This window comes from Emys orbicularis, chromosome 25 (assembly GCF_028017835.1).
Source record: "Emys orbicularis isolate rEmyOrb1 chromosome 25, rEmyOrb1.hap1, whole genome shotgun sequence".
NCBI lineage: Eukaryota > Metazoa > Chordata > Testudines > Emydidae > Emys > Emys orbicularis.
Genome location: NC_088707.1, coordinates 5,738,997 through 5,755,407, shown reverse-complemented (window position 1 = coordinate 5,755,407; position 16,411 = coordinate 5,738,997). Strand labels below are relative to the sequence as shown.

Sequence of the window (16,411 nt, the reverse complement as noted above, 5' to 3'; positions counted from 1 at the left end):
CAGGCAGAGCCCAGCTCGCCAATAGAAGACAAGGCCAGGGGAAGCGGGAGGGACCTGGAGGGTTCCCAGCAGCTGCTGTTCCCAGCACACCCTGAGGGAAGGAGGTGTTGGCGCGCAGGGAACTCCATACCAGCCCGGGACCCAGCATCAGGTTGTTTCTCCATCTGGATTGCTGGGCTCTAGGAGAGTAGGGGGTGTGAGTGTCTGGGCAGGAGGCCGCTGCAGCTGGCCTCTGGGGGACAGGGGGTGTGAGTATCTGGCCCCCCGGCTGGGCTCTGGGGGGGAGGGGACAGAGAAACAGGAACTGGGCTGTCGTAGGGGTTTCTTTAACTCTCTACTCCTGGGGGAATTTTAGTGCATGTCTATATTGTTACAGACATACTTGCTGACAGGGATTTTGAAATAAATTACCAAAATACTTGAAACTGGCATGATTATATAGTGTGATTTTTGACAAATAAAATTTGCAGAATTTTTAAATATTGTGCACAGAATTTTTAATTTTTTGGCGCAGAAATTTTACTTTTTTGGCGCGGAATTCCCCCAGGAGTAGATAAAGCAGCTTCCCCACCCCTCCCCAGAGAGAGACACTCTTGAATGTCTCCTGCACCATCCCCTACGTCTGATGGGAGTGGCCACAATTCCCATTGACCCGAGTAGGAGTTGCGCTCTCTAATTATCCCAAGGACTCTGCCTGGTCCCCATCTCGCATCAAATTGGTGTAAATCACTCCCTTTAACTGCTTATGCCCTTACATGGGTTTTCTCGCCCAGTTCACACCCACCCTGCTGCTTTTAATGAGTAGCCTGACTGCTCTCTGCTGGTGTAACTCTTTGACGTCAGTGGACTTGACACTGGAGATCAGAATCAAGCCCCCTGGGACCACCCGGGAGTAAGGACTCGCAGGACATACATGCAACCTGTATAACTGGATGCCTCCCATAGGGGTTGAGTGATTGTCCCTCAGACCCCTCTGCAAGCGAATGCCAGAGCCAGGATAAGAACTTGGGGAGGATTTCTGACTCCTAAAGCCGTTCTTGTTGCTAAAGCCCACATTACCCCTATAAAGCCCAAGGAACCACTCGCTCTGCTGACCAGCGGGATTGTTTGCTTAACTCAGGAACGAGCTATTGGATCTTGTGCGATGGCTTCTGATCTGCTGCAGGCTTCCAACCCAGTAGGAGAGGGAGGTTCTGCAGGAAATACAGTCAAGCCTCTTAATTCCAGTGGTGTGGTGCAAAAGGGACCAGCATAGAGCCCAGCAGCACAAAGCATGGACTGGAATCAGCCCATTCTCCAGTCACTGTTTGGTTTTTGTTCTGTGCCCCTCTCCAAAAAGGTGGAAGCTGGTGGTTTGACCTATTTCTATAGTTCATTCTATACACAAATTGAGGTCCCGAGGGACAGCTATTCTTTATGTGCAACACGGCTCTACAGTTACAGGAGAGAAACCGAGTAACAATCAAAACCCTCGGGGAAATCATTTAATATTTCCAGCCTTCTCACATGGGTTCTTGACACTCGGGTCTGTGGAGGGGAAACACTGATTTATGCCGTCAGTCATTAGACAATGTAGAGGTGAGGTCAGGCGCGGGCATTCTTCATCTCTTCTCCGGTGCTCAGAGATCCCTTGAGCCAGGTGGAATCAAAGCATTTCAAATGGTAGAGGTCATGAGAGGTACAAGAGCATAGCCTCCTGCCTCCTCCTGTATGGTTGACACCTATATATCTTCATATTGCCATTGTTTCCGCTTGAAAAATTGCATGTCATTTGTTTCACTTTTTCCTACCCTCCTCTGTCCTTAAATCCTCTTGATTTTCCACCATGATCTATAGGAATCGTTTGTGTCAAGGCTGACGATTATGTGCTACAGAATTTTTATAGAGATGGGCTTTAGCCAACAGGTGTCTGGTCTTTTGGGGCCCGGCAGAGGCCCTGTAAATTAAAATCACGTCCGCAACTTTGGGAATTTTTCGGCGTTGATTTTGTGGTTGCCGATTTCCCTAGCAGAGAAGTGCCAAGGGCTTGGCCTCCGCGTTCCGGTAGACAGTGCCGGCCTGCAGGAGGACAGAACTCATGGGGAGGTACGGTGCAATCCAGAAACTGGTGAAGTTTGTCAGTTCCCAAAACCCAAGTACATTTCTGCATGACCTTGACTACAGCACAGCTATCAAGATAATTACTTCTGGTAGCCTAGCAGCTCCACTCTTGACAGTCCTCTGCTTTCTTCCCACCTCCAGATTTTCTGTCTGTCCATTCAGAACAAACCTTGGGGAAGGTGGGGGACGAGGGATAATTTGGGCTTGTACAACACAAGGCTAGATTGTGACAGTATCCTGTTACCGTCCCGCGCCCATATGACTACTACCGTAGGAGCACACCGCCGCAGGAGATTCTCGACCAGTGGGACCCGCTTATCGGGCGAGTGGTTTAGAATAAGTTCTAGAGATGGCCCCAAGCCGTGACGTTGGGACTGGGATCCAACTCCTCCAAAAGCTTGGGGGCTATTTGGAGCCATCAAAACTCCATGGTTCCAGGGTGAAACTCAAGAGGGCAGAGCATCTCCATGGAGGATCCCTCGCCGTTGAATTTGCTCCTGTTAGGGATCAGGATGAGCCCGAAACCAGCCGGCTTCTGAGTATATTGTAAGACCCATCTGTATACTTGGTCCTGTTAGATCCACGAGAGGGTGTTTAATGAAGCTAGAGAGCAGCCAACGTTCCTCTGGGCAGGAGGAGCTCAGCCGCTCTCGCGCGCTAATGGTTACCGACGCATAATTCAGGAAGTGGAGGATTTGAGTTTTGGTCGCTTAGGGTATATCGATCCCCGAACGCGCTCCCCGTCGACTCCGGAACTCCACCGGAGCGAGCGGCGGTAGCGGAGTTGACGGGGGAGCTGCGGCCGTCGATCCCGCGCCGTGAGAACGGGAGGTAAGTCGGAATAAGATATGTCGACTTCAGCTACGGTATTCCCGTAGCTGAAGTTGCGTATCTTACATCAACACCCCCCCCCCAGGCCTTAGTAGCTGAATTGACTCTTCCTCCTTTATGGACAGGGTACCAAGAGACTGTGGGTCTGTCTCTGGTCTCCTCAGCTGAGCTGGTCCTGATCGGCACCAGGGGAAAGGAGAGGAGAAATGGTTCCAAAGAGCCCCAAAGCAGACGTGGGGGAGAGGGTACGAGAGGCAATCGTCAAGGATCAGCCTTTTGTTCTGTGCTTGTACAGCACCTCGCACCGTGGGAGTCCTGGTCCATGACTGAGGGCTGCTGTGTGCTACCACAGTACAAAGAATAGCTAATGGATATGGGGTGTGCAGGAGTTACCTGTGTGTATTGAGGGGCCCAATCCTGGGGCACCTCTGCAGACCAGACGCTGGTAGACCTGAGCCCAGTTCAGCCTTAATTGTGAGCAAGCCTCCAATAACCAACTCGGGGCATGTATGACGATGAGGGGTCAGATCCTAAACTCCAGTGGAAGCCAATGGGTGTTTTTAACTGAGGAAAGACCTTGGGCGTTGGTCAATAATTAATAACCTTCTTATTATTACATGCTTTTCCTTGGAGAGAGGTTACTATACAGGGAACTGCAAGTTCCTCTCTGCTCCTGTGAGATGGGGTGAGAGAAAAAATTCAGTAAGGCCTCAGATTTCAGGCTCAGGTTTCCAAGGTGGTGGTGGAACCTCAGTGAGAAGCAAATATTTGGCCAAGTGCACCCTGAAGCGAGCTGGTATCCGGTGTAACTTCACAGCTTGCCCATATGTTGTTACTTATACATCAGCCTTTTTGAGTAATGACGTACGGGGCCTGGGTGAGAGTTGGCTTTTGTCAAGCATATATTTCAGTGGCGTTTAAATAAACCCATCGAGCGGCACGTCTCGTGAACTTTTTTCTTCCATCCATCTGCACCGAGCCGCCCGCGAAACGAAATGGATGAGGCCTTCATGCCTTCTTCAGTCCCCGGAAAATGAGCCAGTCCAGTTAACAATAAATGGTGGCCAATTGGAACACACATGACTGGTCTAGTGAAGAAGAAAAGAAAGTTGAGCAATAATGAAGTCCCTGCGTCCGTGTCCCTGTGCGTGGACAGGAAAGGACGGGTGGTTTATAACTGTTTATTGGAGTTAATGGTAATAAATTCCTCACTTGTGAGGCATTAACTTTAATGTTTTCATTCTGTGATGATTTAGGTTTTCCCTTTTCACGTTGTAAATCATGCTGTCCCGGTAGCACAGCAGGTCGAGTGGCTGACATAATGTTATGTTTGGGGGAGAGAAGTAACAGGGGAGCGAGATATCTCTCTCTATATATGTATATATAAAAAGAAGACTTGTTAAAAAAAAAAGTGTCCTCATAAACTCCTCGGACGGATGGACAGACGAACAAACGCGCCAGAGCAGAAATGTGCAAGTCTCAGTTGCAAAGCCGGAGCAAAGGGCTGGTTTCCATAGCAACTTCCAAAAGGTACTTGGTGCTAAAGGGTTGTGGTGGGGTTTTTTTTTCCACCCTCCCTCTTTGCTGAGTGTGAGCCCTGAGCTAATGAGCTGTGCAAATAGATAGTGAGATTTAGTGTTTTTTATTTTGCAATTATAGACTTAGTGGTTTGGATGGAAACTTTTGGGCCAAAGGCGCTGCCTCCTTTCTGGATTCCATTTTTGCTTTTTGCAAAGTTGGTTTAACTTCAGACTTGCTGTGAAATTTTCCAGGCAGAATAACAGACACTGAGAGTCTCCCTACATGGCCCAGGTCAGTACCAGTCCCATCTGAAATCAAGGAATTCTGTCTGTTCTGTCTTGTTTCATTGTCAGTCATAGACTCCTTAGGAAAACCTACACTAACTAGCTAGCTCTCTAGATAGAGGTCTGTCTCTGGCTGGCTGTCTTTCTGATCTACCGATATTATGCCAATAACTATGTGGCATCTACAAGAATTTCCAAGCACAGCATTGTTCCATTAGGACAATCTTCCATTCTTCGGTGGGTTTGTAACTTCCTAGGATGACTTCAGTGGGACTAGCATTTAGTCCTTTATGTCAAGAGTTGTCATAGGAACACAGAAATTGCCATAAGCCATCTAGCCTTGGATCCAGGCTTCAGTGTTGACGGTAGCAGATGCTTTAAAAGAAGATGTATAAAACTCGCACCGTGGCCAGTTCTGCTGTCACGTCCCCCTGAGGACCTTTTTTTCTTGACCTGTCTCCGACTTTGAATGCAAACTTTAGATGGATTGTTTGTATTCAGACAAAACAGCATTGCAAATTTGGATACCATGCAATATGTTAGGCTTTTGTAATTGAAGAGAACAGGACCCGGGTCTGAGCCCTCGGAAATTTCACTTGATAACTTCCTCCACGTGATTTGCTGCCTTTGAATGTAAACTGCACCTTGGTTATCGGCCAACTTTCATTCCAGGTAGCTATCCTAAGGTAGATGCCTGTCCTTTGAACTTGACTTACTAGCCTCTTATGAAAAGTCTTATTGAAGCCCCAGTAAATCACCTCTACTGCCTTTGCTTCATCTACTTTCTTATTAACCTCCTCAAAAAACAACAACAACAAAAAGCAATACAATTAGTCTGGCACAAGATCTATTTCAGATGATGCACACTGACAATTGTTTAGTTTCCCATTTTCTGTGAAACAGTTGCTCGTTTCATTCCCTTTTTTTTTTATAAACGATTCTAAGTTTTCAAGGCACTGAAAAGTTAGACCAAGTTCCCGAGCTGGGAGACTGAGAGAGAAGCACGACTACAAGAGAACAAAGGGCAAGGAGGAAGAGAGAGACTAAAGAGAACAATGGGATGAGGAGCAGCAGAAGGAGAGAAGAAAGAGAAAGCAGGGGACATGAAGCTGATGTTTTGATTAAACAAAGGAATGGTGGAGGGCAAGGAAAAGGTGCAAGAGATGAGCTTGGGGGTGCAGAGAACACAGGCCAACATGATGCCGTTTTCAACCAGCAAGCTTGCATGAAATTTGCAGGAGATTTTTGCGTGCCACTCATTAAACCACGTTCTTTTACTGGTGTAACTCTGTTGACTTCAGTTGAACTACACCAGGTCCAGTGTTGTCTGCTTATCTCTGGCTCTCCAGCTTCTTCATCTTGCGAATGGCTTTGTGAGAAAGAAGGCCTATCGTGGGCCCCCTCTTCTCTCTCACACACACACACACACACACACCCCTGCTGCTTGACTCACCAGGTGCTCCATTCTGCAGGCCACCAAGGAGGGCTTTATGGACCACCATCCTCCATGGGCCTTTGTCTTAGCAACATGGGGCCTCCTACAGAACCCTCTTGAGTTTGAGAGAGATGGAGGGTCAGTAGCTTAAATAAGGGGAGACTCACCATCTTATATGGGGGCCCATAAGATGCTGACTGAAAGAGGGGTTTGATACTGCACAGTATCTTACAGCAATGGTCCCAAATACTGCAGTGAGGTCCGTGTAAGTGGCCATGCTTGTAGACCCATTTACCGTCAAATCCCGTCGTGCGAGTGGGCAAAGTTGCTACCGCAGTCAGTTCCTCGGTGTTGGCCTAACTCTGCTCAACAGCCAAACTCCCACTGACTGCAATGGGAGTAGGTAGGTCACTGCCGAGCGCTTTGGAAAATCCCACCTCTAGATTTATTTTAATAAGGTTGCTCTCAGGACAGTGCCTAGGAGCAGGCTCCGGGCTCAGCACGTCTACCCGAAGTGAGGGAACAGGAATGACAAACGCTCAGGAATTGACTGCAATAGCAACGGCTCCACATTCCCTGCCTTTGAACGTGCAGGTAACATGGGAGCGTGAGGGCTGCCGTGTCCTCCAGGCCTGTTTGGCTGTAGCTACTGTGACGCCTGGGATGGGATTTCTAAGAGGGGGGTGTGTGTCTGGTGTGAGCACAGATCCCCATCTCAGATGAAATTAAGATGCACATTTTTAACAGGGAATGTTAATCATTGGGCCAGTTGCCAAAGGAGGGGCTAACTTCTCTATCGTTTAGGGCTAGTCTACGCAGCTAATGGCAAGCCAGGCTGTGAGCCTACAGTGCACCAGCTTGCCGGGCAGCGACTTGCCATGTGGCCTTTGCTACAGTGCAGCGAATGTCCCTGTAGCGATACGGGACTCACCCCTGTGGTGCCTCCTGCTGCTCCGGTATGGGAATTAGCTCGCCAGCCTTGGAGCGCCCTCTGCAGGCCAATGTCCCACTGTCGCTGGCCCTGTGTCCCTCCCGGACCCCGGTGCCCCTCTCCCTTGGGTGCGGCCCCCTGGCAGTATCCCCACTCTCTGGGCTCTCCTCCCAGAGTAATCCCCACCTTGCCTCAGTGTTCACTGCCAGTCCTCATCTAGCCCCCGCACTCTGCAGTCCATATCACTCATCATCGGCAAGGGGGGATTTGAACCTGCTTCCTCCACCTACCCCCGGGCTGCACCTCTGCAACCCCAGTACCTTTTCAGGCCTTTGCCTAGGCCTGCAGCCTGGGGGTTTTCCAGGCGGGAGCTCCCCGGCTCCCTTGCCCTAATCCCCAGCACTGCTCTACTCCGGTACCTTACTCAGGTCCCAGGCAGCCAGGCCCTTCTCTCTCTGCGCCTAGAGAGAGACTGCCTGTGCTCCCGGCCCACAGCCGCCTCTTTATAGGGCCAGCTGCGGCCTGATTGGGGCGTGGCCCAGCTGTGGCTACTTCCCCAATCAGCCCAGGTTTTCCCCTACCACAGCCCTCTCTCAGGGCTGTTTTAAGCCCTTCAGGGCAGGAGCGGGGTGACCACCCCACTACAGTCCCAGAGTGTGGCTTAGCGTACTAGTAGCTGTGTCCACATGGCGAGTTACTGCCTGGCAGCCTGGTGCGCTGTTGATTCACACGCTGGCTTGTCACGCTTTCACTGGCTGCGTAGACTAGCTCTAAACAATAGAGACGTTAGCCCGTCCTTTGGCAACTGGCCCAATGATTAACATTCCCTGTTAAAAATGTGCATCTTAATTTCATCTGAGATGGGGATCTGTGCTCACACCAGCCATGCGAGCGCGCGGTCTCTCTCTTTCCCCTCTAGACAAGGCCTTAGTCTTTAAATCAAAGCTCTGGTTGATTGGCCAAGGTGTTTGGCCTCGACGCAGGCGAAATTCTCTGACCGGGAGCGTCGGACTAGATATGTTGTACTGGTCCTTCCTGGCCTTCCAATCTGAGCTGCTTGGCTCAGCATGTGTCCCTGGCTAGTTTGTGACTAGCCCATTCGGTTTGTTTTTCTAGGGCATGAGAATGAACTGGGGGCTTTAAATAAAAATAATAATAATAAAAAAAAAAGTTAAGCAAAAGGTGAAAAGAAAAAAGCCCCCTGATTTTCTTTTCGGGATAATTTAGCCATCTGCTGCCAGCTTGTTCTGTAAAGACCCCCATGTGGCCTCTTGTGTTCTTATCCCCGCGGCCTGGTGTTGCCAGCTGACTGTCCTGGATTCTCTTTTCTCCTTGAGCGAGAACACACCCGGTGAAACAGGCTGGGACGCCCGTAGGCTCCGGCGTCTCTGCTTTCTTGGATACATACACAGTGCCTGCTGGGGAGGGCTCTCCCGGGGCAGCCCAAGTCGTGGCTGGCTTAGAGAGTCACGGAGGTGCCAAGAGATGGAATCGTGTGGCAGACTTGGCCGCGGGTGCTCGGGGCAAGTCTGGAGGGAGAAAACGCTTCTCTGTGTTTCCCCCGATAGGGCAGTGGGTGCAGAACTGTCATGTCCTCTGCAGTAATATGCCTCGCCACAGATTTCATCTGTATGGCTCTGGGTGTGTTACGAGGGCTGTATCCGGGAGGTTCTGACAGCAATGTTTGTCTTGTGTGCTGCAGTCATAAGGGCATTTAGCCTTTAATGTTTCCAAGGTGGTTGGTGTGTGTGTGTGTGTGTGTGTGTTTAAGCTAAGCAGTCACATAGCATTTACAAAGGAGGGTAAGTATCACGATTCCTATTTTACTGATGGGGAAACTGAGTCACAGAAAGGAGGTGTGTCTTGCCCAAAGAGAGGCATTATTATTTATTAGTTGTATTGCGGTCGTGTCTAGGAGCCCCAGGCATGAACCAGGTCCCCACTGCGCTAGGCGCCGTACAGATACACACCAAGAACATGGTCCCTGCCCCAAAATGCTTACAATCCAAGAGAAGAGACGACAGGTGGATGCAGAGAGATGGGCAGAGCATGACACACTGCGGATACAATGAGTCCAGTGACAGAGCTGGGTTATGCATGGATGATCCTGGCTCCCGGCCCTGTGCTCAGTCTCCTAGGCCATGCTGCCTTGTTTTACTCAGGAGATCTCAGCAAAAGACAGTGCTGGTTCTGCTTGCCCATGAAGGACCAGCTCACGGGGCAGGAGCGGACTAGAGAGATCTGTAACTTGCAGATGGCCCCTGGAGCATGCAGGCAACCCTTCTCTGCAGCCTTGTTTCTTGTTGGGGGCGGGGAAGCCCCATGCTGATAATGTACTGAAAGTAAATGAAATTAAATAAGCAAACCAGCACTCGCCGCTCCTGCCTTTCCCCCTGGGTAATTCAATTCAAACGCTCGTACTGATGGGATCTCACAGGGGCTGCCTGCGTCACCCCGCTGGGGCCTGGAATCTTAACGTCTAAATAAAAGTTTCACTCGAGCATTTTTTATGCTCCTGCCAGCGGGATCAGTGAGCTGGCATCGGGCACGCTAATGTAATATTCATACTTGCGGGTTCCCCCTGTGTACCAGGCAGTGTCAGCCCATTTTCATAATTATAAATGTCCCATAAAATGACATTTAGATTTGCATTAACGAAAGGGGCCTGGATTCCGATTAAAAAAAAAAAATGCTTACCGTGCCTTTTTCTCTCTCTCTCTCTCTCTCTCTCTCTCTCTCTCTCTCCCCCCAAGTCGGAAGTTCAGCATCTCAAAGCGAAAAGCATATGATGTATCTGTAACAAAGGTGCTGCTCCCTGTGTGGGTGGGGAGCAGAGAGGCCAGGCCGAGTGGCCCCTGCACCAGGGTTCTGAGCGACCCCAGTGTCTTGGAAAGTTGTGGATTCTGATCAGAACTGCTCAGCCGGCCCCCATGTCAATAATGGGCTTCCTGCAGCAAAACCCCATGTCCCGCTTTAGAAACGTAGGAATTGCTATAGTGGGTCAGACCAGTCCAGGGTCTTAGAATTATAGAATATCAGGGTTGGAAGGGACCTCAGGAGGTCATCTAGTCCAACCCCCTGCTCAAAGCAGGACCAATCCCCAGACAGATTTTTGCTCCAGATCCCTAAATGGGTCCCTCAAGGATTGAGCTCACAACCCTAGGTTTAACAGGCCAGTGCTCAAACCACTGAGCTATCTTGCAACTGGCAGTGCCTGATACCATCTGCTTCAGAGGAAGGTGCCAAATTTCCACCGGACACCAAACAGTTATCGGTCCGGTTATGCCCTGAAGCTTGAGGCCTTATAGCCCTTCCAAACAGATGTCCAGTCTTGGTTTTGAATCCTGCTGTGCCTCAGCAGTATCTTGCTACAGTGAGTTCCACGGGTTAACGCAGGAAAAACATTTGCTTGAATCTGGTTTTAATTTGCCACCTTTCTGTTTCATGGGGAAAGGCCAGGTCTACTGAATAGGGGTGAAATTCACCCCTGGCCAGAGGGCCGACGTGAGGCCGATGCACCACTCAAGCCTTCAAACTAGAATTTAAGCAATGGGCCTCTCCCCAGAGGTGAGCTTCACCTTAGGAGCCAGATCCTCGCCTGGTGTAAACTATGGATCTGCCCCTGCGGATGGCTCCGATTTCCAGGTAATAACGAGCACAGAGGGGGGTGCCCACGTAGGGGGGATGTAAAACCAGACTTTGTGCCTTTGATGCTGCTCTCGTGTCTGGCGTTCACGCCGAGAGCCGTGGGCGGGGATTTATAGCAGCCCCCGAGTTTGCAAACTATAAAACACAAAAATGAAAAGAGTCTGCAAAGGAGGGAGCTGACACCAGGGATGGATTGGGCCGGGAGAGAGACACGCTAAGAAAACAGGAGCAACCCTTCTGGTCTGGGATTCTGGGAAGTTACTCATACTTAAAAGGCTGCCAAGCTCAGGCACTGGGGAGATGATTAGTGGCGTGCAGTGAGTCATTTTTTATTGTGTTTCAGCACAAATTATTAAGACCCAAGGCGGCGGCGGGGCGGGGGATGCGCTCAGTGGCAGGCCCTGGGCTGGGGAATTCCAGGCTGGATTTTGGGGCTGAGGTGCAGTCTGGTCAGTTTCACAGTGCGATGCAAGGCACAGGCTCCCCTCCGTAAGTCTTGCAACCCGCGAGGGGTTTGGCCCGGATGCCAGTCGCTGGGCGAGGGTCTCTGGCCCGAGATGTGCAGGAGGTCCCTCTAGATGATCGCGATCGACCCTTCTGGAATAACGAGCCTGATCCTGCCAGGTAGCAAAAGCCTCCTACAACTTGCTGACAACCCCGGAGCTCTCACTGGGGGCCAGGGGCTTAGCGCCTGACATGAACGGCTCTGCCCCCAGAACCAGCCTTAGCCTTTTGGGGTGGGGGGAAAGAATCCTGAGCTGCTGGAGCCTGCCTGGGGGGGTGGCACTGCTGGAGGACTACCCCTGGGAGGCTGGTGTGGGGACCATGACTAGCTGCTCACAGACGATCCACTCCAGCCAAGACCTTCTGGGCACGGAAAAGGGCTGTTAGGGGAGCTCACGGCTGAGTCACCCCCATATTTCTAGATCTCCAAGGCAGGTGGGAGCGTGCAGCTACAGGATTCGTGGGCGCCAAGTGCCATCTCTGTCCGCACCGCGTGGGGCCAGACCCAGGGTGACAGCAGCACAGCTAGTGGGCCTGATCCTCCTCTTGCTAGGGCCTAGCCCAGAGCCTGATGGAAGGACTCCTGCTGACTCCGCCGGGCTTTGGATCAGGCCCTAAATGAGTGATGTCCCTGTAGTCAATGTGGACACTTCTCTGGTGCCCGACCCCTTGTGCAGACACTGACACCAGGGCAAAATAGCTGCGCAAAGTGCAGGGCAGGGTGGGCTCATTGATGCGAAAGCAAGAGGACCCAAAAGAGAGCACCCCGCTTAAGATCGCAATGGAGATGACGGGAAAGGTGCCGTCTGGGATCCTGCCGGAGAGGCTCCGGACTTTAATTTTTGCGGGGGGTGCTTTGAAACGACAGGGTTGGGCACAATAAAAGCGCATGAGATCGAAGGAGCCGAGCGGCAAAACGAACGGGTGCATGTGCATGAACCGTAGGCGTGGCTGTTGACACTGGTGTTCGGGGCTAGCGATGGATGTTCTGCAGTATGGTGCTATGTCTTGGGCAACTCCTGCACTATTCTCCCTTAGTGCTTCCTTTGTTTTCTACCTGTAAAATTCCCCCGGCAGACTTGGTGGTCTGCGTGTTACCGTGTTTCTCCTGCTTTCTGCCCCCGTCCCTCTGCCTCCCTCATGTACGGTGACACTAAAAAGCCCTAGTGGAGGCCGATGGGTGGACATCTCGATAACCTCAATAAAGTTTGGTCCAACAAGGTTCGTTGCGAGCCTAGCTCTTAGAGCAGCTTCCTACGGATAAAAACTGATGTCAGTGCTCGGATGCCTCATAGTTTGGAAAAGATCTGTTGACACCTTCTAGTGGGCTGGAGTATCCAATTTGGGTGTGACGCGTACAGAAGGGTTCGTATGTGAGTCCAGGTCGTGCATGTGTGTGCGTGCACATTGGTTGCATAGACGTTTGGCCAGGCATTGTGTGTCTATGGTTATGCCTGCTCGAGGCAGAGCGCAGCCCGTAGATAGGAAATCTTTTGTGTATTTCACAAGACTTTGCTTTGGTCTCTTTAGGATCAGAGGACGGCATACAGAAACCTGCTCAAGAGCTGGGGACAGTTTTGAAGCAAGGATACTTGGAGAAGAGGTCCAGAGGTAACAGTCGAATAAACCAGTTTAAGGTGACCTACAAAACAGGGTGGGTGGGTTTATGCCCCTTTATTTATGCTGCTTAATGATGATCTATAAATAAGTCCGAGCGTGGGTGGTGGTTGTGGTTGTGGGGGTGAAAAAGGTTTATTTGCTGCTTGTCTTTTACTTTGCAAATTCAAATCTTGTCTCTGCGGATGACTGGAGAACTGAATAGGTTCATGACAGCAGCCATACCAAGATGACACCTGATAAACCGAAAGGGAAAGACTTTTAGTCAGGTGATTTAAAATACCATGGGTGGGATTTTTGAAAAGCACCCGAGTGATTTAGGAACTCACATCCTATTGAAAGCCAGTCGACTTATGCACCTAAATCACTTGGGTGTTTCCGAAAACCCCGGCCATTACTCCCTGTTAATACCTACTGTATTTAAGTAAAGCACGTGGGAGGAAAGCTCTCTTCGTTAAAGATTCAACACCACTTAAGAGCCGGGAGAACTCTCCACCGTAGTATGAGTCGTCCAAGGAGCTCTCCAACAAAAATGGGGTGGATAAAATTTGAACTTTTTTATTATTCTCAAGGTGAAGAACAAGCAGGAAAAAAATCGTTTCTGCAGGGAGGGATGTGTGGAATCTCTCAGGTTTTGTTTAGGCATCATAAGTAAAAAGGGTGCACCTTATGCAGGTCGTCATTCTGCTCAAAGAGCAAAGCCCAGAAATGGGATTAACCATTAAGGCCTTGTCCTCACTAGGAAAAAAAGGTGGGTTCTTCACTCAGTTTAGCTCCCACGGGGTGAAATCTTAGGGAAGACAAGGCATTTGTAGCTTTCACACACATCAGCAGGTCGAGGAAAAGATGGTGCAGGAGGCTAAGGTTTGCTTTGACTTGCTAACGCCTGTGAAAGCTACAAACTGCCTGTCTTCACTAGGCTTTTACCTTATGTTAGTTACCATGTGTTAGCTAAACTGGGTTAAGAACACACCTTTTTTCCTAGTGAAGACATGCCCGCGGGGGTCAAAGGCATGGGACAGAGTCTTGGGTCATCAGCACCGTATCTAGTGCTCAGTTCTGAGAGTTGACTCGATTCCAGCCCCCTGATCCTGTGAGGGATTGTGCAGGGACGGAGGGCTTATACTGACTATAAATACACAAAAGAGACCATGAGACCTTTTCCGACGTGCTCTTAACCTCCGCTTTCTTTCCCGTTTCCCCGCAGACCATGGTTTCTTTGGCTCAGAGTGGCAGAAGCGATGGTGTGTCCTCAACAAAAGGACCTTTCTGTACTATGCAAATGAAAAAAGTAAGCGGCAAAGCACTGGCCTTGTGTTCTCCAAGCCGCGTCTGGTGGCTGGGAGCTCAAGTGGGCTGGGATGAGATGGGGCGGGCCCTTGTTTAATGCTAATGCCTCACGGGGAGATAGTTGCAGAGCATTCTCTCTGGAAGTCCCTGGGGCTTCAGGGGAAAAATTTGGCCCCAACGAATTGGAGTCATTCCTTAGTTTGCGCTATTGAATCCTGTCATTTTCTGTTATTTGTATTACAGTATTGTCTAGAGGTTCTACTGTGCTAGATGCTAGCTGGCTTATGCCTTGCAAGACGGTTGATATCCCTTCTGTTTTTCATCCCCTCTTATGTAGCCGTGAATGTTCTCATTAGCCATACAAATCACTAATCTCTGGAGGAAGGTTTAACCCTGCTAAGCTCTTAGCCTCAATGATGTCTTGTGGCAGCGAGTTCCACAGGTTAATGATGATGCCTGTGCACCAATTTCCTCCTCTTCGTTTTGCTGCCATTTTCAAAGGTGCCTCAGGGATTTGGATGCCCAGTTCTTCTTACGATTCATATCTCAGTCCTGGTTTCCTTAAGAGTCCATTGCTTCCTGCTATCTGTTGGTTTCTCACCTGAAGTTCCGACTTCTCATTTCACCCAGCTGGTAAATGATGATGTGCCCGAGGGTGATTGATGCCAGATGAGGCATCAGCGGCAGGCATATTTAGAAAGATCTTGGCCTTGTTTTATTTCAATATACTTATTGGTAAAGAAGGAGAGAAGAGAAACACAGGAGTGGAACTGTGTAAATAAAATGCTGAACCAAGTTTTCCATTAGGCATCAGCTGGGCTTTAACTCCCCAAGTGACTGTATATAATCCATGTGTCAGTGTATATAAATATTTTGCAGTTATGGTCCATCAGGTACATATAAACACACAGCTAATACCTCCAACAGAGTTTGGCACGGCTAGATATATGGGCTTCGTTATACAGTTCCGCCCATCCAGAAACGCTGCATGCTGACAGCTTTAACGCACGCACATCATATTCTTCGTTTTATGATGACTCTTCTGCTGTTAAGACAAAAAGAAAATCCGCTGACTCTCACTGACGGGGATGATTTTGTCCTTCTCTAGCACCCTTCTTCTGAGGATCTCAGAGCACGTTAACAAGATTAAGTTTTGCCACCCCAGTCACCCAAAGGGGTAGGTCTGTTTTTAAAGAGACACTATTAAAGGCACAAGGGCAAACTATCCTAATGCATAGGAAAGATAAGAAGTAGAGTAAGAGACCACTCTGGTCTACCCAGCTCTTCAGCAACCTGAAACTCAAAAAAGAATCCTCCAACAAGTGGAAACTAGGTCAAATTGCAAAGGATGAATATAAAAAACAAACGCAAACATGTAGGGACAAAACTAGAAAAGCCAAGGCACAAAATGAGATTAAACTAGCCAGGGACATAAAGGAGAAACATTTTACAGTAAGAAACAGGAGGAAGACCAAGCACAGGGTCGGCCCTATACTCAATGAGGAAGGAAAGACAATAACAGAAAATCCAGCAATGGCCGAAGTGTTAAAGGCCATTTTTGTTTCAGTTTTCACCAAAAAAGTTAGCAGTGATTGGCAACTAACATAGCCATAGGTGCCGACTTCCTCTCTACCCGGGGGGGTGCCCCCACTCCACCCCTTCTCCCAAGGCCCCACCCCTACCCTGCCTCATCCCGCCCCCTGAGCACACCCCATCCACGCTCCTCCCTTTCCCTCCCAGCACCTCCTGCACACCGCGGAACAGCGCTGGGAGGGTGGGGGAGGAGTTGATCAGTGGGGCCGCCGGCAGGTGGGAGGCGCTGGAGGGAGCTTGGCTGCCGGTGGGTGCTAAGCACCCGCTAATTTTTTTCCGTGGGTGCTCCAGCCCCGGGCGCCTATGAACATCAGTGTCAGTGGGGAGGAGCTGAGGCTAAAACAGGAAAATAACAAGTTAAGAATTACTTAAACAAGTGAGATGTCTTCAAGTCAGCAGGGCCTGATGAAATACCTCCCAGAGTACTTAAGGATCTGGCTGAAGAGATCTCTGAGCCATTAGCAGTTGTCTTTGAGAACTCATGAAGGACGGGAGAGATCCCAGAGGACTGGAAAAGGACAAATATAGCACCTATCTATAAAAAGGGGAATAAGGACAACCCAGGGAATTGTAGACCAGTCAGCTTAGCTTTGGTACCCGGAAAAATAATGGAGCAAATAATCAAACAACCCATTTGTAAACACCTAGAAGAAAATA

General features: G+C 49.8%; 1 protein-coding gene across 1 annotated transcript in view; it reads left to right on the top strand.

The window, feature by feature from the left end:
- SKAP1 (src kinase associated phosphoprotein 1) overlaps nt 1-16,411 on the top strand; it is a 235,036-nt gene that overhangs the window by 166,403 nt on the left and 52,222 nt on the right. Inside the window, exons 5-6 of the mRNA XM_065422494.1 lie at nt 12,785-12,865; nt 14,079-14,162. Of these exons, the coding sequence (XP_065278566.1) occupies nt 12,785-12,865; nt 14,079-14,162 (165 nt within the window). The remainder of the gene's footprint in view (nt 1-12,784; nt 12,866-14,078; nt 14,163-16,411) is intronic.